Here is a 23,350-nt window from a genome sequence, read left to right as displayed (position 1 = left end):
CCCGTGTATTTCAATGGGACGATTATTTAGTGGTGTGTGCCCTCCCACTAGCCTTACTACGGGCGTCATTTAGCAAAAGAGCAGCTCGTCATAATCTCTAGCACAAAATCATAGCTAACGCTCCCAAACAATTATGGTATTAGATCGTTTCCGATGGTGCAGAGATGAGGTTATCAATTAATTCGCTGGTTTCTAGAATCTGTAAGCGAATGCGAGATTAATTGTGTAAGATAAAAGGGATGGGAATAAAGGTTTGTCCTTTCCTCATCATGGCTGCCGTAATGACTCGCGATGATGAGGAAAACGTGACAAAAGAAGAGGAAACTGCCGTCAAAGATCAAGGCATTATAACCCCTGACGCTGCAAAAGAGGAAACAGCGGAGAAGAAGAAAAAAAAAGAAGAAGAAAAAGAAGAAATCCGGTAAGTAACTTAATATAGGGACAGCAGAATATGTTGACGTCGAAAATGTCATGCTGCAGAATTCAGCACTCATGGCACTGCGCAGTAACTTCTAGTTCTACTGGATCTATGGGTAGACAATTTAAAGCCATATTATAACATTTCCATACCAAATAGATTAGTATGTCTTTGCCATAAAATGTTTACTTTTATTATCAGATATGTCCCCTTTTAATTTTGAGCCGCTTAGGTAGGTATGTGAGCATTCCTTACCTGAGCATGCGCAATTTTCAGCCTCTCTCAGCATAGGGAAATCGCGCACCGGCGCCATTTTGAAAATTCATTACCGGTAGTAAATTTTACGGCGATGTTTTTGAAAAAAAATTTGGGGGGAATTAGATCGAGTTTAAACAGTTCCAAAGCTTACAAGGTCAAGTCAAAATGTTGAACTTGATCATAACCCGGAAGAGGTCAGATGATTCGCACGTGGTCGCGGCAAATTTTGGCGACTTTCGAGTGGGTTTGAAAGTGACGATTTCGATCTAATTTTTTCGGAAATTACTCACCAAATATCTAAATAACGGAGTTGAGCGGTAAGTTAAATGGAGCACGCGGTAAATAAAGGTAGTTTTTTGTACATAAAAATGTTTGATTTGATGAGATTGGATGGATGCCTTGGGCAAAAAGTGAGTGAACTGGGGACTTTGTGTAGTACGAATTCGGCGACTTTTGCCAGTGAGTGAACATGTTTAACCTGGCATGGTTTGCGTACATGTATACTAATTGAATGGGCTCATGCTGTGGATGCTGGGATAGATTCTCATTCTGTGCCGACTATGAGTTGGGGGAAGAAGCAAATTTGGACCTTTCCTATTCCTATCCCATCATGCATAGCACTACCAGATTTTTGCTATGATAGGCCTAGATGCATGAATGACTGTGGGCACATCGGGTATGAAGGGGGGGGGGCACAGGCCGTTTTTGGCCATTTTCCTATTTGATTTTCTAAATGTTCAAATTGATGGGGGGGGGTTGACGTACTTCTATGAATTATGATGCTACGTCATGGGGGGGGTTAAATTGAGCAGGAATGACCCCATTCTGATGATCAAGTGAACTGGCCCTCGAGGTTCCGCAATGATCTTTGGAATAGGGAGCATCGCCAGCCAGTGCTCCAAAGGGTGCCTGCTCAAAGACAAAACTTACGCGGGGGGAAGGGGCGGGGGGTTCATACTTGAGCAGGAGTGACCCCATTCTGATGATCAAGTGAACTGGCCCTCGAGTTTCCGCAATGATCTTCGGAATAGGGAGCATGCGCCAGCCAGTGCTCCAAAGGGTGCCTGCTCAAAGATAAAACTTAAGCTGGGGGAAGAGGGCAGGGGGTTCATACTTGAGCAGGAGTGACCCCTTTCTGATGATCAAGTGAACTGGCCCTCGAGTTTCCGCAATGATCTTCGGAATAGGGAGCATGCGCCAGCCAGTGCTCCAAAGGGTGCCTGCTCAAAAACATTTTCCTGGGGAGGGGGTGAATGCATCAGCTAGTACTTATAATAATTAAACATTTTAGGGTGCCCCCTCAAACAAATTACCCACCCCCCTTGTATCAGTGAAAAGGTGTACTCGGGTGGGTAGTATCAAAACCGTGAGTTTTTCAATGACAAAAAAAAAATAAAATAAGACACTTCAACACAAATTTCATCAGTTTTTCTTTATTTTTGCATAATTTGCTGTTGGCCCTCACTGTGGTTTCCCAGGGACTGCCTTTTGAGGAGAGCGAGAGCAATCGCTCTCTACTGCATGCTCTCCTTAAATTGGATATAGGATAGTGATTTTTAGCTTTCCTTAGTTGACCATTCTCTCATTACATTTTATTGTAAATGTTCTAAACAGCTCTTGAAGGCTCTAGAAGAGCTATTTAATGCTCTCCTGAAAATTCCAGAAGACAGTCCCTGGTTTCCATCCTCTGTCAAAGCTGGAATCTGCATCAGAAAACAGAAATAAAACAAAATGTTACTCATACATGTTCATTTGTATATTAGGGGCTATCATTTTCTGCGGGGCTCCCAAATTTACAAAAAGTCAGCATCAATAAAATTTCAACCCCCCTATTTCGGCAACAAAATGTTATGACCCCCTCCCCCACCACCCACTGATACACCTTTGGCTACATGTACCCCCTGAAGAGGCTAAAATTGTATTCAGTCTTTTTGAATAAGATAAACACACTATCTGTTGTCATCTTGCGACTTCCTACATTTTGGTCATCAAAAATGTTATGACATCCCCTATTTTGCTTTCCAAAAATTATGACCCCTGTATATTTTGGACCCCCCTTCCAAAAGAAAATGATAGGCCCTTATGTTCACATCAATACAAATTCAATCAATCTAGGATTACATTTACAGTTCAGTACCAGTGGCAGTAAATAGCAAGACTGGGCTTGTTTCTTAAAATTGTGTACTCACAATGCACAGTATAGGCCTATAAGCATTTTAATATGTGCATGCACAAAAAGTTTGTACAGGAAATTGGCTGAAAAATTGACACATTCAAATTAGCATATCTCCGCAACCACATGTCGTATGACATTCATTTATACCTCATCAGTTTTCTTTCATTTAGCTCTTTAATATGAGATTACTTTGATGAGAATCAAAAAAAGTTCAATTTTTTTATATTATACCTAGCTTAGGTAGCAAAGCCAAAGAAAATATTTAGAATTTACTACCCAACAATGTCAATCATCAATGCAATGGCAATGACTGTTATTACTCTAGCCTAGGTATGCCAGGTGAATTCAAATTTGCCATCAAACTGCATCATTTTATATATCAAATTAAAGTCCTTGAGTAAAGAAAGACAAAACTGAAAACCTTTTTGTCATAGCACGTTCCATAGCAAAGTTAGGCATGTTCATAAAATTTTGAAATTTAATAAATTCATCTAAAATTGCTTTCATTAAAAAGAGAATCATTTAAGGGATCCAAAATGAGCGTTTATTGCGTTTCGACAGTATTTTTTGTGGGACATGAGAGCACCTCAGACCTATCGAATTGCATTCTGAATACGAAGCATGTCTTTCTGATATCAAATAATTTTCATTTTTAAAAATCACAATATAATACAAATTTTATGACAAATTATAAAAATTTGATATTTTTCAAATTGTTGATATATAACAGTCCTCGAAGTAAATTATATAAATCTAATGATATATTCTTAAAGTGTATGTAGCAGGGAGGAAAAGCCGACGGTCAATTGAAAATTTTGACCTTTCATATTGAAGATATGGATTTTTTCCCAAAAAGACCTAATTTTTTTTGGTGTTTTTTGAAAAAAATCCATATCTTCAATATTTAAAGGTCAAAATTTTCAATTGATCGTCGGGCTTTTTATCCCACCTACATACACTTTAAGTATAAATCATCAGATTTATAAAGTTTACTTCAAGTACTGTTAAATATCAAAAATATCAATTTTAACGATTTGCCATAAAATGTGTATTAAATTACTAATTTCAAAAATCAAAATTATTTGATATCAGAATGACATTCTTCGTATTCAGAATGCAATCGATATGTCTGATGTGCTCTAATGTCCCAAAATAAATACTGTCCAAACGCTCATACCCCAGCCCTTAACGTAAAAAATGAGGGGTCAATCATGTATGTAGGCCTATAATTGGCAATGTTATGAGGAAAAGTATGCTCGCCTGAATGTCCCAAAAAAATGGGCCAAATTGTGTGTCCCAGCATTATCAATGGCTTCCTATGTCATAACATGTGTGTATGTACTTTATGGCTAAATTTTTGAGCACGAAGGGCCATTTTACAAAACTTTCGCAAATGTTTCATGAAATGTGGCTTTCATTACTTGTTGATAGTATCAAATATTATTCAAATGCAGATTTTTTTTAAATCATGCTACATTGGAGTTTTGAGGGTCAAAATCCAAATTTTCTTCATTTTCCTATTGGATTACACAGTTAAGACAGGATCTTGGTGCACAAGTAAGCTTAATGAAGCCCGCCCTCACATGTTCAAAATGTGATCATGTCTAGCAAAGTTACATCTTGTAGGTAGCCCAGGCAAACGTTAGTTAACACATTTGCTAGTCAGCCAAATTCGCCGACAATGTCAATGCATTTTTACATAGAAATTTAAAACAAGTGCCCGAAGAAAGAAACCTACATAAATATGTTTTCTATACTTCACTTGACCCAAATATGTGACCGTACAGCACGAATGAGCCGTAAATGTCCTCAATTGTATTCTGAGTTACAGTGTAAAATGGGCATGAAGGTCATATTCATAGGTATTTCAATTTGGTGCTACGTGTATCTCATTAAATGAGGTACACGTAGCATTAAATTGAGGTACCGTACCTATGAATACGACCTTCATGCCCATTTTACACTGTAACTCAGAATACAATTGAGGACATTTACGGCTCATTCGTACTGTACGGTCACATATGTGATTTTTTATGGTGATAAGTCACCCGCACATGGAATTTTAGAGGGATTTGGATAGCAGTTCCATTAAAAAAAAGCTGCTATCATAATGAGACTTAAGATCTAGAAACAGTGTCCGTTTTAAGGAAAAAAATCTGGTGATCCGCCGGATGACCATGCCATGAAATCTGGTCATCCGCCAAAATTTTTGGTCATCCGTATATTATCCCCCAAAGTCGGGATTTCTCAAAATTTTAAATATCAAAAAGTAATGTAAACAATCAATATTTAACAGGCACATAAGTTACGCATTTAAGCAATGATTTTCCCTTAACAAATTGCATGTGACCAGTGACCATTCACGTGTAAGAAATTACGAATTCTAAACACAATCATAATCTCTATCCAGATCCCTCTTCTTAGATTTAGAAGTAGAAGCATTAGTTTCTTCGCCATGGGTCCCGCCCACAAAGAAATTCCGAATTGAAACTTGCTTCGCCATTTTTTTCTCAACGCACGTGCGAGGCGACGTTGAAACAACGTTTTTGCTGTCAAACTGTCACGACCTCAAAGGCACAGTTCCAAACAAGCATAATTGCGTGGAAGCGATGTTCAGTGTAGTGTATCATTTACAGATTCCTTCTAACAGGCTAAAGGTCAACGAAATAATAACACAATCACAAAGACATAGTACGAGTACGGAGTAAAAGAAATCTGCACAGTGCACACTAATTATAATCGAGCCCAAACTAGGTATGTGGGGATGCGGCGGTGTGAAAGCGAAATACGAAGACTTCCGGGATGGATGTTATCATGTTCCATACACGACCGTGCGTAAGCTTAATGATTTTAAATTGACTTTATCGAACAATTACTATTTCAATTAGTTGGCGATTTTAGCTTTAAAATCATGGAAAACTGATTGGGAAAACTGAGATATAATTACGTTTTAAATTAATTTTGATGAGGAATCGTAGGACATCGTTTCAGACACTGTAATGGTGAAAAATATGTGGACGTCCGCCGGATAACCGGCAGTGAATTTCTGGTAATCCGACGGCAATTTTGGCCGTCAGGACGCCCGGATTACCACTTAAAACGAACACTGTCTAGAAACACCCCGAAATGCCGTTTTGGGGAATTTTGCTAGCTGAAACTTTTTGATGAAAGTCAATCTTTGACAAGATGTAACTTTACTACGGAAAGTGCTATGAAAAAATGGTTTTCAGTTTTGGCTTTGTTTACTCAAGGGCTTTAATTTGATATATGAAATGATGCAGTTCGATGGCAAATTTGAATTCACCTAGCATACCTACATCTTGTCTATATCTGGTTCCATACAGCAATACGCAGTATTGCTGTCTGTAAGCAGGTACAATTGAGACGTCGTGAATTGAGGCGTTGGAGCCGGTCAAACACAGAGGACTAGCCTACATCCCCGTATCCTACTATCACTCAAACTAGCAAATCTCTTCACGAATTCACTCACCTTGCGATCCTACATCATCAGTTGAAACAAACATCTAAGTTTCCAAAAACAACTTTGTCATTCCTCAAAACTACAAGTAACTTCATTAATAAAAAATTGAAATCATACTATTACCCGTTATTGAAAATTTTGTTCGATTTATATGTGAACCAAAAGAACGCACGAGTCGAGTTCAGTTTACCAAAATGGTAGCTCCTGCCTCCTGGTCACCTCAGATATGACGTCAGTATCAAGCTGCTTATTCACCGGTGGATCGGATTGGTTGAAATCAACGCCACGTTTTTGACCTTACAGGGGTCAGAGATATGCATATTCATGTATGAAAACAGCGGTTGCGGATAATAGTATCATCACCGGAACTGAGATTTGCGACATTTTCGATGTTTGTACCGGGAATTTCAGACACAGAGACTCATGGAGATTTCGACAAATTCGTCCAAAAGGTAACCAAAGGGTTGGGGATCGCATTTTAACTATCACTAAATGTTTCGGAATTGAGGTCGGCTAAAAAGTAGACAGTTTGGGGACTGTAATTGGTGTAGATGTCACATTTTGAACAGTGAGCGATAAGTGACCAATTTGATGCTCAGCACAAGTGACTATCTTTACTCAGGGTACATCTTGTCAAGATTGACTTTCATCAAAAAGATTCTGCTGGCAAAATTCCCCAAAACAGCATTACGGGGGTGTTTCTAGATCTTAGTCTCATTATGATAGCAGCTTTTTTTAATGGAACTGCTATCAAAATCCCTCTAAAATTCCATGTGTGATTGTCTCATCACCATAAAAAAATCATATTTGGGTCAAGTGAAGTACCGTATAGAAAACATATTTATGTAAGTTTCCTTGACCTACCTGTTCTTTTAAATTTCTATGTAAAATATGTATTGTGTTCTAGGGGAATTTGGTTGATTAACAAATGTGTTAATTAAGGTTTGCCTGGCATACCTAATTACTCTGTCAGTTGTACGGTACTATCCTTTGATGTGTATAATCTGTCCCGCACGCCATGTACGTACTGTCAGTTATGAACATGCATCGTGTATGCGTTCGACTAATATTTCCATCGTAATAATAAAACGACGGTCACGGTTCTTGTTCAAAATATCGGATTATTCGGATATTGACAAAACTACAGCACATAGTGTAGTGAATCTTGATTTTTGCAGGGTATGTTAGTTTAATAAAGTATAATATAATCATGTAAAAAACAGAATTTTGAAAAATATTGGGGGCGTTCTCCTAAGCAAATGATATGGCCGTGTGTCAATGAAGTGGTGTTCCTTTGCGTTTCGTCAGTAAATTTCAAGGATTGCACATCAGTTTGCATTGAAACAGAGTCTTAGCCACAAATCAGAAATCACCCATCCAATGTATACCAAAATTCATATAGGGCCTACCCATCAATCCATCATCTGTTTTAGAGCTACAATGTATCACCTCTGTAAAATCCATTAAATATACCCCATCTAAAATTAGATTAGCCGGGGCAGCCGTATGGCTGGCTAAGACCTTGACACTCATAATTTACAAACTATAGACCCTATTAGTAAAAGTATATATTTTCTAAAAGGAAAATATCCAGTCTTTCCAAATATGGCATTATTAAACTTAAGTCTCTGCGCATCTGTGGTGTGTGGGGGGTGTGTATATGGAGGGTTGATAGTTTGGGTGTGGGTGCAAGGGACCCCTGAGCTAACAGAAAATACAAAAATGGGGGGTCCTTAAAGAAATATCGGGGGTCCCAACTATTCATGCTTTTTTTTTTCTTTTCTTTTTTTTTCTTTTCTTTTCTTTTTTTTAAAATTTAATTTGATTTCAATCAAATTAGTATAATCACCTAATATTTACCGCCCGCTGCCGGCTGGCCAATAATAATTTTAATACTGCCCTCTATTGTCTGGAAGTTGCCAACCATGTAAACATACAATGGCGGCAAGAGATCGCGCCGTATTTTCTCGATATCACAGCTGTTTTGCTGTCAAAAATTTCACTCACAAAGCAGTATTACTGTGAATAATATTAATTATTGAAGTAAATTAGGCCATAATTTGGTATTTGAGGGGTTCAGTTGCTTCGAAAATGATGTGCATAATGCAAGTTGAGGAAACTTTTGAGCCTAGTTTTATGAAACCTGGATTGAGAAAACAACATGTGGGAATTTTTATTGCGTACGACGGGACGCAATAACTCGCTGCATTTGCCAAATTCATGCGTGAGATTCAGGTTTTGGTGGGTCGCATGCTGGCGTATTTGGGGGCTTTGAGGCGCCAGCCCCGGGTAAAAGCAGGGGTGGCGAAAATAAAGGGCGGCGGAAGAAGAATGGGCGGCAAAAACAGGGGCGGCAAAAACGAAGGGGGCGGCACAAAGAATTAGTAAATACAAAAGGGCGGAAAAATTTGATAAAGCATAAAAAATTTTGAAAAAATGGTACTATACATCAAAATGTGCTGCTTTTAGGGCGCTAGCGCCTGAAACCCTTTTTTTTTGTTTTTGTTTTTCTGTTTTTGTTTTTTTTGCTCTTCACTTTTTCAAACGACTGAGAAAAAAATTGGGTCAACCTTTTCGGGCTGTTGAGGAAAGGCGGCAAAATTTTCTTCAGCCCCCGGGTTGGGGCGGCCACGGCACGCCACTGGTCCGGGACGCAAAAACGCAGCCTAGCACGACCGCAGTGTGTGTGTATGTAAGGTGTGTGTGGAGACTGGAGATGTAGGTGTGTGTGAGTGTGAGATTTTGCCTCAACAAGTGCAATTAATTTCTTTGAGTAATTTTATGGTGTTTTTACAGGGCTGTCAACTCTCACGCATTGGGTCGCTTTCTCACGGTCTCACATTATCGAGCGCCGTGGCTCAAATAATCATGGTACAAAATGAACATTAGAGTCGGCAAATCCCGGTACGCCTCTGTCTCACGCCAAGCAATTCCAAAAAGTTGACAGCCCTGGTTTTTATGTCTTTTAATGTAAACAATGCAAATGTAGCATTTCATGTAATTTGCCCTACGGGCCACAAATTTGGAATAAATTTAATCTGAATCTAATCTAAATCTAAACATTCTTGTATACATGAAAATGATGTCAATAAGTAGCACCGCCATAGCACATATCAAAAAAAAAAAACCTTATCAGTGCAAAGTAGAGGCAATGGCCCACCTAAATATACTTTGAAAAGGTTTCTCCTAGTTGATGTACTGTTATGATACACGGAATGACATATTACGAAATTTTCAGTTAAAATGAGCGGAGAATACAGGAATTTTTGGAAAGAAAAGACTTTTTCCTTCAAGAAAATGTATTTATTTTTGCTATGATATGGTCTATAATTTGTAAATTATGAGTGTTTCAACTTTCAATGTAAGATGGTGCGCGATCCGTGTCCCAGGAACTTATACTGATGGGGTAATTAATTAATTAATTACAGTGCTTTGTTAACAGTAACAACAATTGAGTTTGGTATAAAAGTAGAGTACAACTGATTAGCTTAAATTACAGTATATTATTTAAAGGTTTTATTCATTCTGGTTCTGGTTCTGGTTGAGTCGGCATTGCCAGACATGCTGTACTTCACCAACTTCGCGGTCAAAGGTCTATGCGCATTTAATCGCGTCGTGTCGCGAAAAGAGCTAATTAATGAAGATTATTTTTGAACATTTCCCCGCTTGTCGCTGTCACTGTCGTCTCGTCGAGGTCATTCCAGTCGGTCGTCGTTCTGTGGAAGTAGCTGAATTTGTGTACATCCTTCCTGATCAACTCCCTTTTGAGTTTCCTGCTGTTTCCTCTTGTTTTCAAACCCGCTGTTCCAACCTGATGAACATAGTCTTCCGCTCTGATTCCAACTTCCCCATTCATGATCCTATACATGATCCTATACATTGTTCTAATATAGATAAGCCTTGATGAACTGGGTGCACATATCTCCCATAGACTTTACATGCAACCGTATCCCAATTCCGTATCCCAATGAATTGCACCACTCTGCATCTTCGTTTACTTAATTACTTGCAACTTCTTTATTTAAAATAAAAGAATATTAATTTCGGTACCAAATGAAGGTGAACTTTCCAGGCTTTAAAATGAATGCAAATTTGATAGTACGTATTGAAACAGACTTAAGTTGTTTACTTCTTACAAATAAGTCATTTTTTACTTCAAAACAAAACAAAACCACCCTATTGGGAACACCGGTTCACGACACATGGCCATATGGCTTTAAGTTGTATCACGCTCATAGCTTAGCTTAGTACATGTACAGGGATCTATACAATGATTTTGTTTTTTGGGTGGATCACCTACCGTATCCCATTTTACACGTAAAATACATGTCCTCCAAAATACGGATGGATGAGTTGCTGGCTAACACCTTGATGCGCTACCAGTCCAAGTTTAGAAATAAGAAAACCCGAAATATGAGCTTGTGTCTGCACTAGCTTGATTAGCCCAAGATACTCACACCTCTGTCACTACGATTTCCACTGTCCTTCTCTGTACGAAGGCCCGAGGCATCTGGTTCAGGGTCACAGGTTTGGGCCGGGGTAATGGTTATATAGGATTGTGGTTGGAGATGGCTATGTTAATGATACTCTAGTATTACAACCATCTTCAAACACATATTATGTGCATGTGTGTTTGGTCAAATTGACTACTTGTAATATTATTTGCTCTACATGACTTGACTATTGACATGAGGGGTTTAACACTGACAGACACTTTGGTTGCAAAACCTTTATCAGTCCACAAAATATAAACACTGTGAAACATGAATTTGGCAAACTGGAAATTGGGTTTTGCTGGACAAAGTAAGTAAAACATTGGGGATCATATTTGTCAAAAATGGAATAAAGGGTTTCAATGTATTTTGATAAATGATGGGTTTGTGTGAATTTTCATAGTGGGTGCAGTTATCCTTGTTTTGAAATATGTATCTTTTGACAGTTGCTCCGTGGCAATCTATCTATACACTGTCTTTGGATACCTCTTATTCATGTGGTACGAATCAATTTGTATATATATGTATCATGCTGCTGTGGATTACTGCATTTGAAGAAGTTCCCAGTAACCAAAGTTATAAGAACGTAGGTAGAACTTATTGAATGACCCTCTCAGAACTTTCAAAAATACCTGTGCTGATCAATTTGAGAGGAACAGATACTGTCTGAAATAATGATTGTGACAAACTGTGAGTTGCTTGATGTCGATGATCAACGTCTAGTCTATGTGTATTCATTACCATTCATTCAACTTCGGACAACTGACTACATTGTAGGTGCAACCTCCTGTTTGCAAAGCTGTGCAAAAAGATTAACAAAATAATTTAACACTATGTATTTCAGGTGCAAGTCCAGATAATCAAAGCACACCAAATGGAGAAATAGACGCTACAACAGAACAGCTCAAGAAGCAAACCTTGCAGGATGAACCTAAAGGTGAGTGGATTAACACCTAGTAGTAACAGTCAAATTGATCTACATATATGAGATCTGTTAATATATATACCAGTAATCGTAAGCTGAACTTTTGGGTTCCCGCTAAGCTTCAAGCACTGTGAGTTTAAACTTGCAAGTTATGTGCATCCATGTGGACGCAATGAACACTTTATGGACAACTGAACCATGCTTCCAGCATGAGTAAGTGCTGTCTGGGTGCATGGACGATTGGACGCAGCCGGGATCCCTGCTAAATATATCAATAACCATCACTGTTGCAAATCAAGCAAACTGTAAATGTCCCAAGTTGAAAAAAAAAACTGCTCATGTGAACTGCATATGACCAATCACTGCTAACCATCCAGCCAGACCTGTTATTTTTCCAATTAAATTGTAATATTTCAGCTATCAACTTTTTTAAACTCCTCATTTGATAAAAGCACATGGAGGAATTTTGAGTTTTGTAATCGACTGGTCAAATATGTTAATGTAAGTCCAGTGAGTATAGGCATAATCATACCCAGAAAATTATGCATGAGGTGTCACTGTATTTGGAACAGATAATAATGTAAAATTTGTCAATATATACAGAGGATGAGCAAGAGCCTGAAGAAGAGGGAGGTGAACCTGAAGGAGCCAGCAAGAAAAAGAAGAAGAAAAAGAAGAAGAAAACTGGTGGAGGAGGAGGAGGAGGTGGGGGAGGCGGTGGAAGTACAGGAGGCAACAAACAGACTGACCCACCTACAATACCTATATCAGACTTATATGCAGATGGAAACTATCCTGTTGGTGAAGAACTCCCATATCCTGATGTAGATGGGTAAGAAGTTCAGACTTTGGAAAAAATGTTTCCTTGTAGGGCAATGTCACATTTATATTTCCCAGCACTGTTCCCAGAGCATCTTTTTGATGGTTGCTCAATTTGCACCCAGATTTGTTTTTCCACTGAACATTTTTTATGATACCCTGGCACTTGCATGGATTTCACAGCCCTTAAAAAGTCTATCATGAGCCCCATTTACACATGTTGTGATGTTATTTTGATTAGGTGGCAGTTGAATTCAGTGCCAAATATAGTTTACACTCATGTAGTTAAGTAATTAAGTACTGTTTGAATGTAACTTGAACATCAAATGTTGTTTTGGCATCATTTGTTGCAGTTGACCTGTGTCTTATGTTAGTAGCAAGGTCAGTGGAAACAGTTTATCAAGCCGTTGTTAAGAACATGTCAAACATTTGCTTGTTGAACGGGTCCGCATTAAAATGGTTGCCTAGAAAATAAAACTTTGATGAATGGTTACATTTGCTGTTCAATCCAGTAAGTTTTGTTTATCATTTACCCACTTAAAATAAAATGATAAGTTACCATATTCGTTCCAATAAGCACCCATACCCCAATAAGCGCCCACCCAGGGTATTTTTCAGTTTGCTAAAGGGTACCGTTAATGTTGAAGTGACTGATAGATGTTGATACAGTGAAATAGCTTGAGGATTTGAAGTCCTGTGTAAACTTGCAATACATTTACTGCATCAGTAAAGCTACTAGAACGTCTCGGGACCCTATTATAATGTAGGTAAATTTGTCTCTAATAAACGGCCCTTACAAAAAATAAGGTAAACCAGGTAAAAAATAAGGGCCCACCCAAAATGACTTTGTAAAGCGCCCTGGGCGCTTATTAGAATGAATAGGTACTTGCAACTATGAGCTTATGACATGAATAACATTGGGGGAAAATTAACAACCATAACTGCTCTTCTCTCTAGATATGAATAATCATATTTTTGTTTTTGATACAGTCAAACTGCTGCATGGCGCACAACAAATGAGGAAAAGCGAGCCCTTGACAGAGCTCAGCTGGACCTATACAATGACATAAGGCAAGCGGCTGAAGCACACAGGCAGACTCGTAAATACGTACAAAGTTACATCAAGCCAGGGATGACTATGCTGGAAATATGGTAAGAACATACTTGTAAAATAATCATATATTACAGGTTTTCTCCAAGTTTATTTCTACTCTAACATCACATTGATTCTAAATATAATTACAAATATTAAAACAAGTTTTGGGTAGCTACTGGGATTTGATAGAGGGAACATCTGTGCTGATAGTGAGCACTTGATCTTGCTGAACTGATATTCGAGGCTGGCAGGAATTTAGAAAAACTGGTGCTGCACCAGGAGATTAAAGCTGGAGTTTTGAGTTAGGATTAGGGTTTGGGTTAATGGTTAAGATTGTGGTTGGAGATGGCTATGTTAATGATACGCTAGTATTACAATCGTCATCAAACAATTGCTAAATTGCTACATCCTTTATTGAATTTCAGTATCAATATAACAGTTGTACTGTGAAAATGTAGAAGTGGAGTCCCAATCGGCAAATTAAATCATATCTTTATCACAGTCACCAAACAAGGACAAATTTGATCCGACGACCCTGTTATGGTCATATGATTGTGCAAATGTCAAACAACACTGCTGAGAAATGTACACAATGTAAGGATCGCTTTATGCCAAAATATTTACATTTAATTCTCAGATTCCTTTGTTGAGAAACAGAGACTACGTCATCGTCGATGTACAGGTTGTCACTACACACATTGAACTGTTGGAGCGTATGTGTCGATGATGATATAGTCACGGTTTCATTTGCAACGGCTTTCAGGATATACCAAAATGGTAAATTGCAAGAATGTAATATGTTTGCTAATTTTTTCATTGTTTCCTTGACAGCGAGAAACTAGAATCCACATCGCGTAGGATGATTAATGAGAATGGGTTGAAAGCTGGATTAGCTTTCCCCACTGGCTGTTCCATCAATAACTGTGCAGCCCACTACACACCTAATGCAGGAGACCCAACTGTCCTCCAGTATGATGATGTTTGTAAGATAGACTTTGGCACCCATATAAATGGTAAGTGTCTGTCTAAATTAGTTGTGTCAAATTCATATCATTCATTTTGTCAAATTGAGGATAATCAGGTGAACATTATCATGTTGTAGTTGTTACACCTACAGTAGGTTTCAAATGATCTTGTAGAGTTGGGAAATCGACCAATGCCTGATGACATAGGGAATTGAAATGATGTTGGACTGATCCCATGCTAACTACACAAATAACGACTACCATGAATAGCATGAGTAGCATGAAAATACAGGTTACTCTAAATCGTGGACATATTATAACAATATGATAATCCGTTGTTTCGCACTGTAATGTTACATGCTTAAAACTATTTGTCAATTGATGTCAACTTTTTTTTCCACTGTTTTAAATTGCAGGTCGAATCATAGATTGTGCCTTCACTGTATCATTTAACCCCAAATATGATAATTTGCTAGCAGCTGTCAAAGATGCAACCAACACTGGAATTAAGGTAACTAGCTATTGAATGTATTATTACTATGCAGTGTGTTTTCAATGTGAAGATCGTGGTGCAACCATGCAAGATCAATTTTATATTATATGTGATATATGCAAGCATAATAGAGGTAGTCATTGTGACGTCAACGCCACCATCTTGTTGCTAAGATCACTCATTGACTGAAGAAGTGCGTCACACGCTGCGACTTTTGCGTGAAACCAATTAGAATTAAATTGCAAGGCTTATTATTTTGAAACTAGTGGTGTATTTCACTAACATTTGCAACATATATCAAGTCCTAAACCTAAGCCCCAAATCTATTTTATTATTTTGATTAGTGTAAGGACTCTCAGTGCATCGTAAATATTAGTAAAATGCACCACAGATCAAAACAGTTCAAATGAGTCAAATAGTTACAACTATATAGATAACTAGATGGTGCATCTTCCTAATGTCTTGATGATGATAATAGATGAAATAAAAATTAACATGGTTTCTTTGGGCAGTTGCAATTCAAACAACACTATAAAATGTCAGTAACAGAAAGAAGTACCATTTGTGTACAAGTGTATAAAATTTAGAAAGGTGTGGTGACATGTAACATTGGTATGACATGATTTCCTATTCCAGGAAGCTGGTATTGATGTTAGATTATGTGATATCGGCGAGAGGATACAAGAAGTGATGGAATCGTACGAGGTAGAGTTAGACGGCAAGACATACAAAGTGAAACCAATTAGGAATCTCAACGGGCATTCTATTGGTCCATACAGGATACACGCTGGCAAGACGGTACCAATAGTCAAAGGCGGTGAAGCTACTAGGATGGAGGTAAGAGATATCGGGATTTTCCCATTGAATTACTTGGTAATAGTAGGGATGACCATCATAATATCATGTTGCCCCTTTTGCTACAAAAGATTGTTTTCTGGAAAGAACCTATCAACAGAAGTATTTTGGTGGTTAAATGGTCAAACTCGGTCAAAAACTTTTCGAATTATGAATTTTCAAAGTTTCCCATTCTGACCGGTCATTGGAACGAAATAAATTGACAAAGTCTAAATATAGCAATGTGAGCAAAATTAGTATAAGCATATATTTACCTTTTTATATTTCTTTATTTTAATATATATGCAAACATGAAACAAGAATATTGTTAAAGTATCAAATGTGTTTCTTATGAAATGGCACTTTATTAGTCAATAGCATTAAGTATTTCTTCAAACCGAGGCACTGAAATCATGCTTTTAGAAAACATTTGCCAAAAATCATCCATAATGGCCAAAGTGGCACAAAATCAAAAGTCCAGGTGAACTTTTTTCCACAACAATATACACTACACATAAGAAAAATACTAATGTACTACAAGGGATTTTCAACATAGGAATCCAAACAATCAAGTACCAACATGCACAGCTTTATCCTGATATCACTTCTGGGGTTTTAACAAAATGTTTAACCTCTATTGTGATTGGCAGCAGCATAAGGTATCTCTTTGATAGCTGATAATGCCCAGCCATTCAGCAAGTGGCTAATAACAGACCTTGATAGGCTTGAATGAATACTGTCATGTGCTACAAAACCATCACATCCAGGGCCTGGTCACTCCATATGCTACAGAGAGCACAGTACTTTAACAATGGAGTGAAAGACTCATTATTGATTAGGCGCGTATTTTAAAAGTACAGCTCCTGTGCGTGTATAGCAGCAAATCAGTGCAGATGGTATAAATATAAAAAAATGTTTAGGGTTGAGATCAGGTGAATAATACAACAAATGAGCATGAAACTTCACATTTATGTTCAGAAAGGTGTCTATTTAACATGATTCGAAAGGTGTTTGGAAATTCCAAAGGGAAGCTGGTGATTTAATTTTTAACTCGAGATCTACTTGTCCGCTTTTTTTTCCTTTTTACAGAGGGTATGATAGAGGTAATAACAACAACTGTGCCAAATTACAGCTCAGTAGGTCAAGGTGTTCACCTGATCTTTTTCATCTGAATATTTTGTGCCATTCTGAGCAGTGCTGCACTGGGCCACTGAAAATTAAGCGCACTGTGGCGATTGACCAATTTTGACTCACACTTACAGAAAAACCAAATAAGTTATGATGCTGTAATTTGCAGGATAGTTACAAAACATAATTGGCATTAACATCTCCAATTTTTACAGAAAAATTATGAAAAATAAAAGAATGAGCTCAATTTAGAAATGTCTGTGCAAGCAGTGCACAGTTGAGCTCCCTGCATGTCTATGGGAGTGTTCTAATCAAGTTGATGGTTCATTGGTCATCCCTAGTAATAGAGCGATGTAGCGCTGTTGAAAAGTGATGGGCAGCTTTTTGTCTTCTGCTTTTAAATTCAAGCCTGTTTTTACTTTTTTACCATTCGCCATAAATTGGCCTGTTCTGTCTACAAGTGTTCTATTACTTCAGTTTTGGCTTGGGCTTGTATATCAAACTCAAATTCCAAATTCAACTGCTTTATTCAGCCTCACTTAAGATTCAAAAGTCACATTGCATAATTATTGTATTTACAATGCCTGATTAACCCTATTTAAAAAAATTGTCATGTTGATTGATGATATCTTTCCTTTCAATAACTCTTGAGATTATTGTATTATGATTTTCAACTATCACATAAACATGACATTTATTTGGCCCACTTCCAAATAATGTCACAGACTGTGCACACTGCCCAGTCTGTCTTAATTGACAAGTTTCTCCAAATGGCAGAAAAGACAATTGAAGTATCTTAATAATAACCGTATCTTATCTTCTTTTCTCTAACAGGAGAATGAGTTCTTTGCTATTGAGACATTTGGAAGCACTGGGAAAGGTTTTGTACATGATGATATGGAATGTTCTCATTACATGAAGAATTTTGAAGTCGGACATGTTCCACTAAGGTCAGTGCAGTGTCTTCGTAAAAAATCGTCACCTTATTAATATAATCGATAATAATAATTAATAAGACATATTACTAGTTTTAATAAAAATATAAAAACTATTTTGTTCTGCCCAAGTCACTTGCTTGACTAAGGCAAGTAATTAGGTTGACATAGGCAATTATTCTTTTGATGTGACTTGAAGTCACTCAGGAACACGTACTACAGAGTGAGTGTGTGAAGTAGGTTATTGTTATTACCACAGGTGTCTCAAGATGAAAAGCCAATTAAAGCAAAAATCTCAAATTGGTAAAAAAAAGAACTCAAGTAGGGTAGGACTACCAATTATCGGACAATGCCAGTTATCGGACGATTACACGGTTTGGTTTGGACCATGTGGAGTTGTTTCTTCAAGTCAACATGAATTTATATCGCATCAAATGAAAGAACGGATACTTACTGCATTTAAATGGCTGCTTTGCAGCTGGTTCCGTTTATCAGGGCTCGAAAAAATGTTAATTTCCCGGGAAGCAAGCTAAATTTCCCACAATTTATAGCATGTTTTATATATACAAAAAGACACAATTTCCTCCAAATACCAGAATTTCCTCCAAACACCAACATTTCCTGGGAATGAGCTTCCCCAATTCCCCACTTTTTCGAGCCATGCCGTTTATTATTATTTCGCAAATACGAGCGTGAATGGACTGAGTATGCCTCTTTATTATTAAAAACATGTTACTTATGAGGTAGCGTAATTCGGCATGACCAATTTGTGTGGGTCTTGAGCTTTTCATAATTTACTATGATATATTTTTATTATTATGTTTGTAAAACTGTGTAGTTTCTGCAGCAACATCTGACATGACCGGTTGCTAACAACGCTTCCGGCTGAATGAAGTGTCCGATAATTGGCTTGTAAAATCTGCGCATGCCCAATTACCGGACGCCCTCTGGCCTTCATATAAACAGTTGCCAGCCAGCCGGCGCTGTATGTCAATTGACATGTTGCACTATGTTAGGTGTATTTTAGCGAAGTTGAGAATGCAAATAGGGTTTGATGTTAAGTTTAAGTTATATTATAATGTTATGATTAAAATAGTTGATTCGCCTACAATGTATAGGCCTACATTGTACCTAAATGTGGTTTCTTGTGGGGAAAATGCCACCGTGAAGTATCAGACAATGTCCAAATATAACCCAAAATCATGAAGGAATAGACACAAACTTAACTGCATTTGGTTGAGTTGAAAAAATAGATGTGTGCCATTATTTTTGCGGGTGTCCGATAACTGGCTGCGTAGTGTCCGATAACTGGCATAGGCGTCCGATAACTGGCAAGATGCCTCAATGTGGTTTTCAATCCATATATCTATAATGGCTTGTCTCATCAATTCAAATTTTATGTTACATTTAGGGCTGTCTTTGGTCATTACGTGGATGTTCTATAGTTGGGAAAATATTTTTTAAATATTGAGCAAATTGCTTAAGTGTCCGATAATTGGTAGTCCTACCCTAATTATTTTAATATTGTGACAATTAAGTGCTGAAAAAAATGCTGAAAAACAACGTAAAATTGGGGTAAAATGGTTCAGATTGGGCTGAAAAGAAAAGAAAACATGTAAATTTCAGGAGTAAAAAAAGAGGAAATCAGCTGAAAAGATGAAAAGTTTCAGGTCTGTAAAGTGTACCCAGTGCCTGCCTGTCCATCCAACATTTTTGACAGGCAGTTTACTCCTGGAACAGGGAAATCTTTGACAGATGTTAATATATACTTGAAATGTTACTTACATTCATTTGTTATTTTGCCTCACAGGATGCAGAGAGCAAAGACGTTGCTGAGTGTCATCAATAAGAACTTTGGCACACTGGCATTCTGCAGACGTTGGCTAGACAGACTAGGAGAGACAAAGTACTTGATGGCCCTCAAGAATCTCTGTGACTCAGGTGAGTAGGACTGACTGAATTGGTGGACGAGAGACAGAAAGATGGACTTAGAGAGACCAAGTACCTTATTCAGATTTATAACTAAAACTTTTTTCTTCATATTTCTTGTTGTTGCACAAAATGGAGAGTGTCTTTTGGTATGCAATTCTGTGTTCACTATAATATTTTCCTGTGAACTTTTGACGAGAGCATATTTTAAGCGTACATCGCATATTTAACTGCGTTGAAACACACTTGTTTCTGATTGGCTGCTGAGTTGATCTGCTGTTGCTGAGTGGAAATTTATGAATGAACTTTGCGCCAAAAACGTTGTTAATAGCTCTGACTTTGCAACATCACGGTAATACGCACTTGTCAAAGGTTTACAGCAAAACATAATCAGAGCTCATCTTAAAGTCCAAATTGCACCACAAGAGCAAATGTTTGGTAGTAATTTTCTATGATTCAAAGATAAGATGTTTTAGATGAAATCTTTTTACATAGTTATTGAGAATATTATGTTTTCACTGGTGTCAAAATTGAGGTCAAACAACCTGTCCGACAAACAACCTGTTTTCTCATGGTTGTTGGATGTCCAAAAATCTGAACAAAAGATTTTAGGGAACTTACATCAAACATAAATTTTATACTCTTGACACAGACAAACATATCCAACAATGCTATATTCTACTACCACTACAGTTTGTCCACTCTAAAGTACAAAATGACAACGCACACATATACAGCGCATAAACAGTGCGCAGTGTTGCATCTCTGCTGCAGGTATGTGTGCCTTCAGAGTCGCACAATGTGTACATCTGCGTCGGTACTTTGTACTTCAGAGTAGACTGACTGTACTAGCACATTCACAGTAACTGAGGAAATCAGGCGTATGGTCTGAAAAAAAGCTTTTCAAATTGATATTTGGATGTGATATAATTGCAAAGCTTGCAAAAGAGAAGTTTGAACAAATAAATATACAGCTAAATAAAATGAGCAACTAAAATTTGTGGCAGACAACCAAAATTTCTTGCATGAGTGTCCGGTGGACAACCAGTTGATTTAGTTTTTATATCACATGCTGGGTAAGAGAATTTTAATTATAATATCATCCTGTGACTGCAACTGATGGATATGTTTATATATTTTATTTCTTTACAGGCCTAGTGGACCCCTACCCACCTCTATGTGACGTGAAAGGAAGTTACACGGCTCAGTTTGAACACACCATCTTATTGAGGCCTACTTGCAAAGAAGTTATAAGCAGAGGTGATGACTACTAAACACCACTTTGTAGGATTCTCTAGTAATCCTGCCTGCGGGATTGAACAATCTATTCTTGTGAGACCCATTTGTAACGAGGTCATCAGCTATCAGACAATATGCTATGAGCCAAAATATAGCATCATTTCCATGGCCACAGTTCCTTAACCTCCAATGTCTCAACATCTGAGGTTTTGTACCCAACACAGCCAAGTGTCATTCTATGACTCCTACAGGGTTAAAGAACTGTGTCCTCTAGTGAACTGAATGCTCATTTTTGAGAACATTGTGATACAGACAATAAAATAATTACCTAACTACTCTTACGTATATCGGTGATTAAATGCAATTGAAATTGATCAGGTGGTGAAGAAAATTAACCCAAAGAAAAAGAGACTTACGGAAAGGCCAACTTTACAAAGTAAATACAATAACAAGTTCCATGAAGATACCCAGATTATCATGATTGATTTGTAATCGTAGATTGTAATAGATCCTCATTTATTACCCACCTGCATGCCAGTAGGCCAGGGGGTAACGTTGTTGTTAGGATATGAACAAATTTCTTGCGGGTAACAGTGTTAGGTCATTGCAAATAATGCCCTTCTGTTGGGGTACTATAGTCATGCAAGCAACTTTTTAAAATAACCTGCTAATGTCAAGAAAATAAAAGTTCTAGCTCTGTGCAAAGCAGATTTGTGAGCACCACTAAAACAAGTTTCAGTCAAATTTTACACAACCCTTTGTCAAAGAGTTAGTGCTTTGGTTATGGAGCTAAAATATAACAAGCACTGTAATAGTGTATTCTGATTCGTCCATGGATTAATTCAATGCTTCAATGTACCAGCAGTATACCAAAAAACTGTTCCATGTCTGCTGTACTGTGTTGAACAAACCCTGCCTTAAGTAAATTTGGCGGTATGTGCTTATACAGTGCAACTGACATGCCTATAGATCACACACAGGCAAATCACAGTACTTTGTGTGCTTTTTTTGATCAACAGGGCACATCAGACATGAAATAGTTTCATTAATTTTGTTTTTGAGCATAATCACTGATTTGGAGGGGTTAGTGAATAGGTAGCATTTTTACCCTTTGATGTTATTACTGTAAAATGTCAAGAAGTTAAAAAGTGAAAAGCTAGTAATTCAGAGAGCTCTACAGCTTCTTGACTTTTTATATTAAAAGTAAAATAACTTTGATATGTGTCCATGATATATCTCAAGAGCAGCAAGATCTTATGAACAAAAAGTTTGAATTTGTTATAACTTCAGGAAAAATGATTACTTTTTACACTGTAATTGTGAATTCTGAAAAGGGGGGGGGGGTGAAATGTGAGTTGCCATCTAGTGCCACCTTAATCGGTGCTGAATTTCACCACTGCTTGAATAGAAATTGATTCTACTCATCTGGTGAAAATAAGAAAGAATCAACTAAGTCTTTGTAACATCAATTTTGATTATAGAAACCATCTTTACTTTGATTTTTGCTGGTCATGTTTTGTGAGATGAGGTTTCATGAATGACACTAAAGGCATACAATTAATGACAACCAAGAGGCAGAATTTGTTTTTGTGTGCATTTTTGTCGTTATGAAACAGCAGCAGCAATTTTGCTGCTGCAAAACAAATTTGCCCAGGGGCAATGTTGAGAAGAAATGCAAAGTCCAGAACACAGGTAAATATTTTGAGCAAAACATTGTAGTGAAGAACGTATTTATGACAACTTAATAGTGAAAAAAGTCAATACAGAAATGTCAAGACTATATTCTTGCCTTTCCCCACGTTATTGAAAAGAGAGCAAGAATGATTGCATGAGTGTGTAATTAGTAGTTGTTTATTAAGTGAATGGTTTTGTTATACAGATGCTTCCAAACAGTTGAGAGATGGAGCGTCTCAGCCAGACAGTCCTCTATCCAAAAAGCTTTCAGTAATAATGCCTTTGGTGTGCAGAATTTGTCTGTCGTTAAATGCATGTTTTATGCTCATTAAAAATAAGTTTTGATAAACTAAATCATGGTTCTTTGTAAGTTAAACACAGAGATGAATAATATGAGAAATGTTTGTTATTGCTATTTACTGAACGGATCAGGCTTGTTATATGCACTGCCATGCTGAATAAAACAAAACAAACTGTAGATATAATA

The 23,350-nt window shown here is 37.5% G+C and overlaps 1 protein-coding gene across 1 annotated transcript; it reads left to right on the top strand.

The window, feature by feature from the left end:
• Positions 1-354: 354 nt before the first annotated feature.
• Positions 355-23,350, top strand: LOC140149103 (methionine aminopeptidase 2-like; the record flags this gene model as incomplete). The annotated part of the gene is made up of 10 exons (XM_072171271.1): positions 355-421; positions 11,671-11,763; positions 12,355-12,583; positions 13,561-13,722; positions 14,498-14,679; positions 15,048-15,142; positions 15,761-15,961; positions 17,921-18,036; positions 19,832-19,962; positions 21,103-23,350. Coding segments are annotated over 10 exons (1,398 nt in total), but the record flags the coding sequence as incomplete, so codon positions are not given.

The sequence above is a fragment of the Amphiura filiformis genome, chromosome 3 (genome assembly GCF_039555335.1).
Source record: "Amphiura filiformis chromosome 3, Afil_fr2py, whole genome shotgun sequence".
Taxonomy (NCBI): Eukaryota; Metazoa; Echinodermata; class Ophiuroidea; order Amphilepidida; family Amphiuridae; genus Amphiura; species Amphiura filiformis.
Note: the sequence above shows the minus strand (reverse complement) of the source record. Positions and strands in the feature narration are given on the sequence as shown.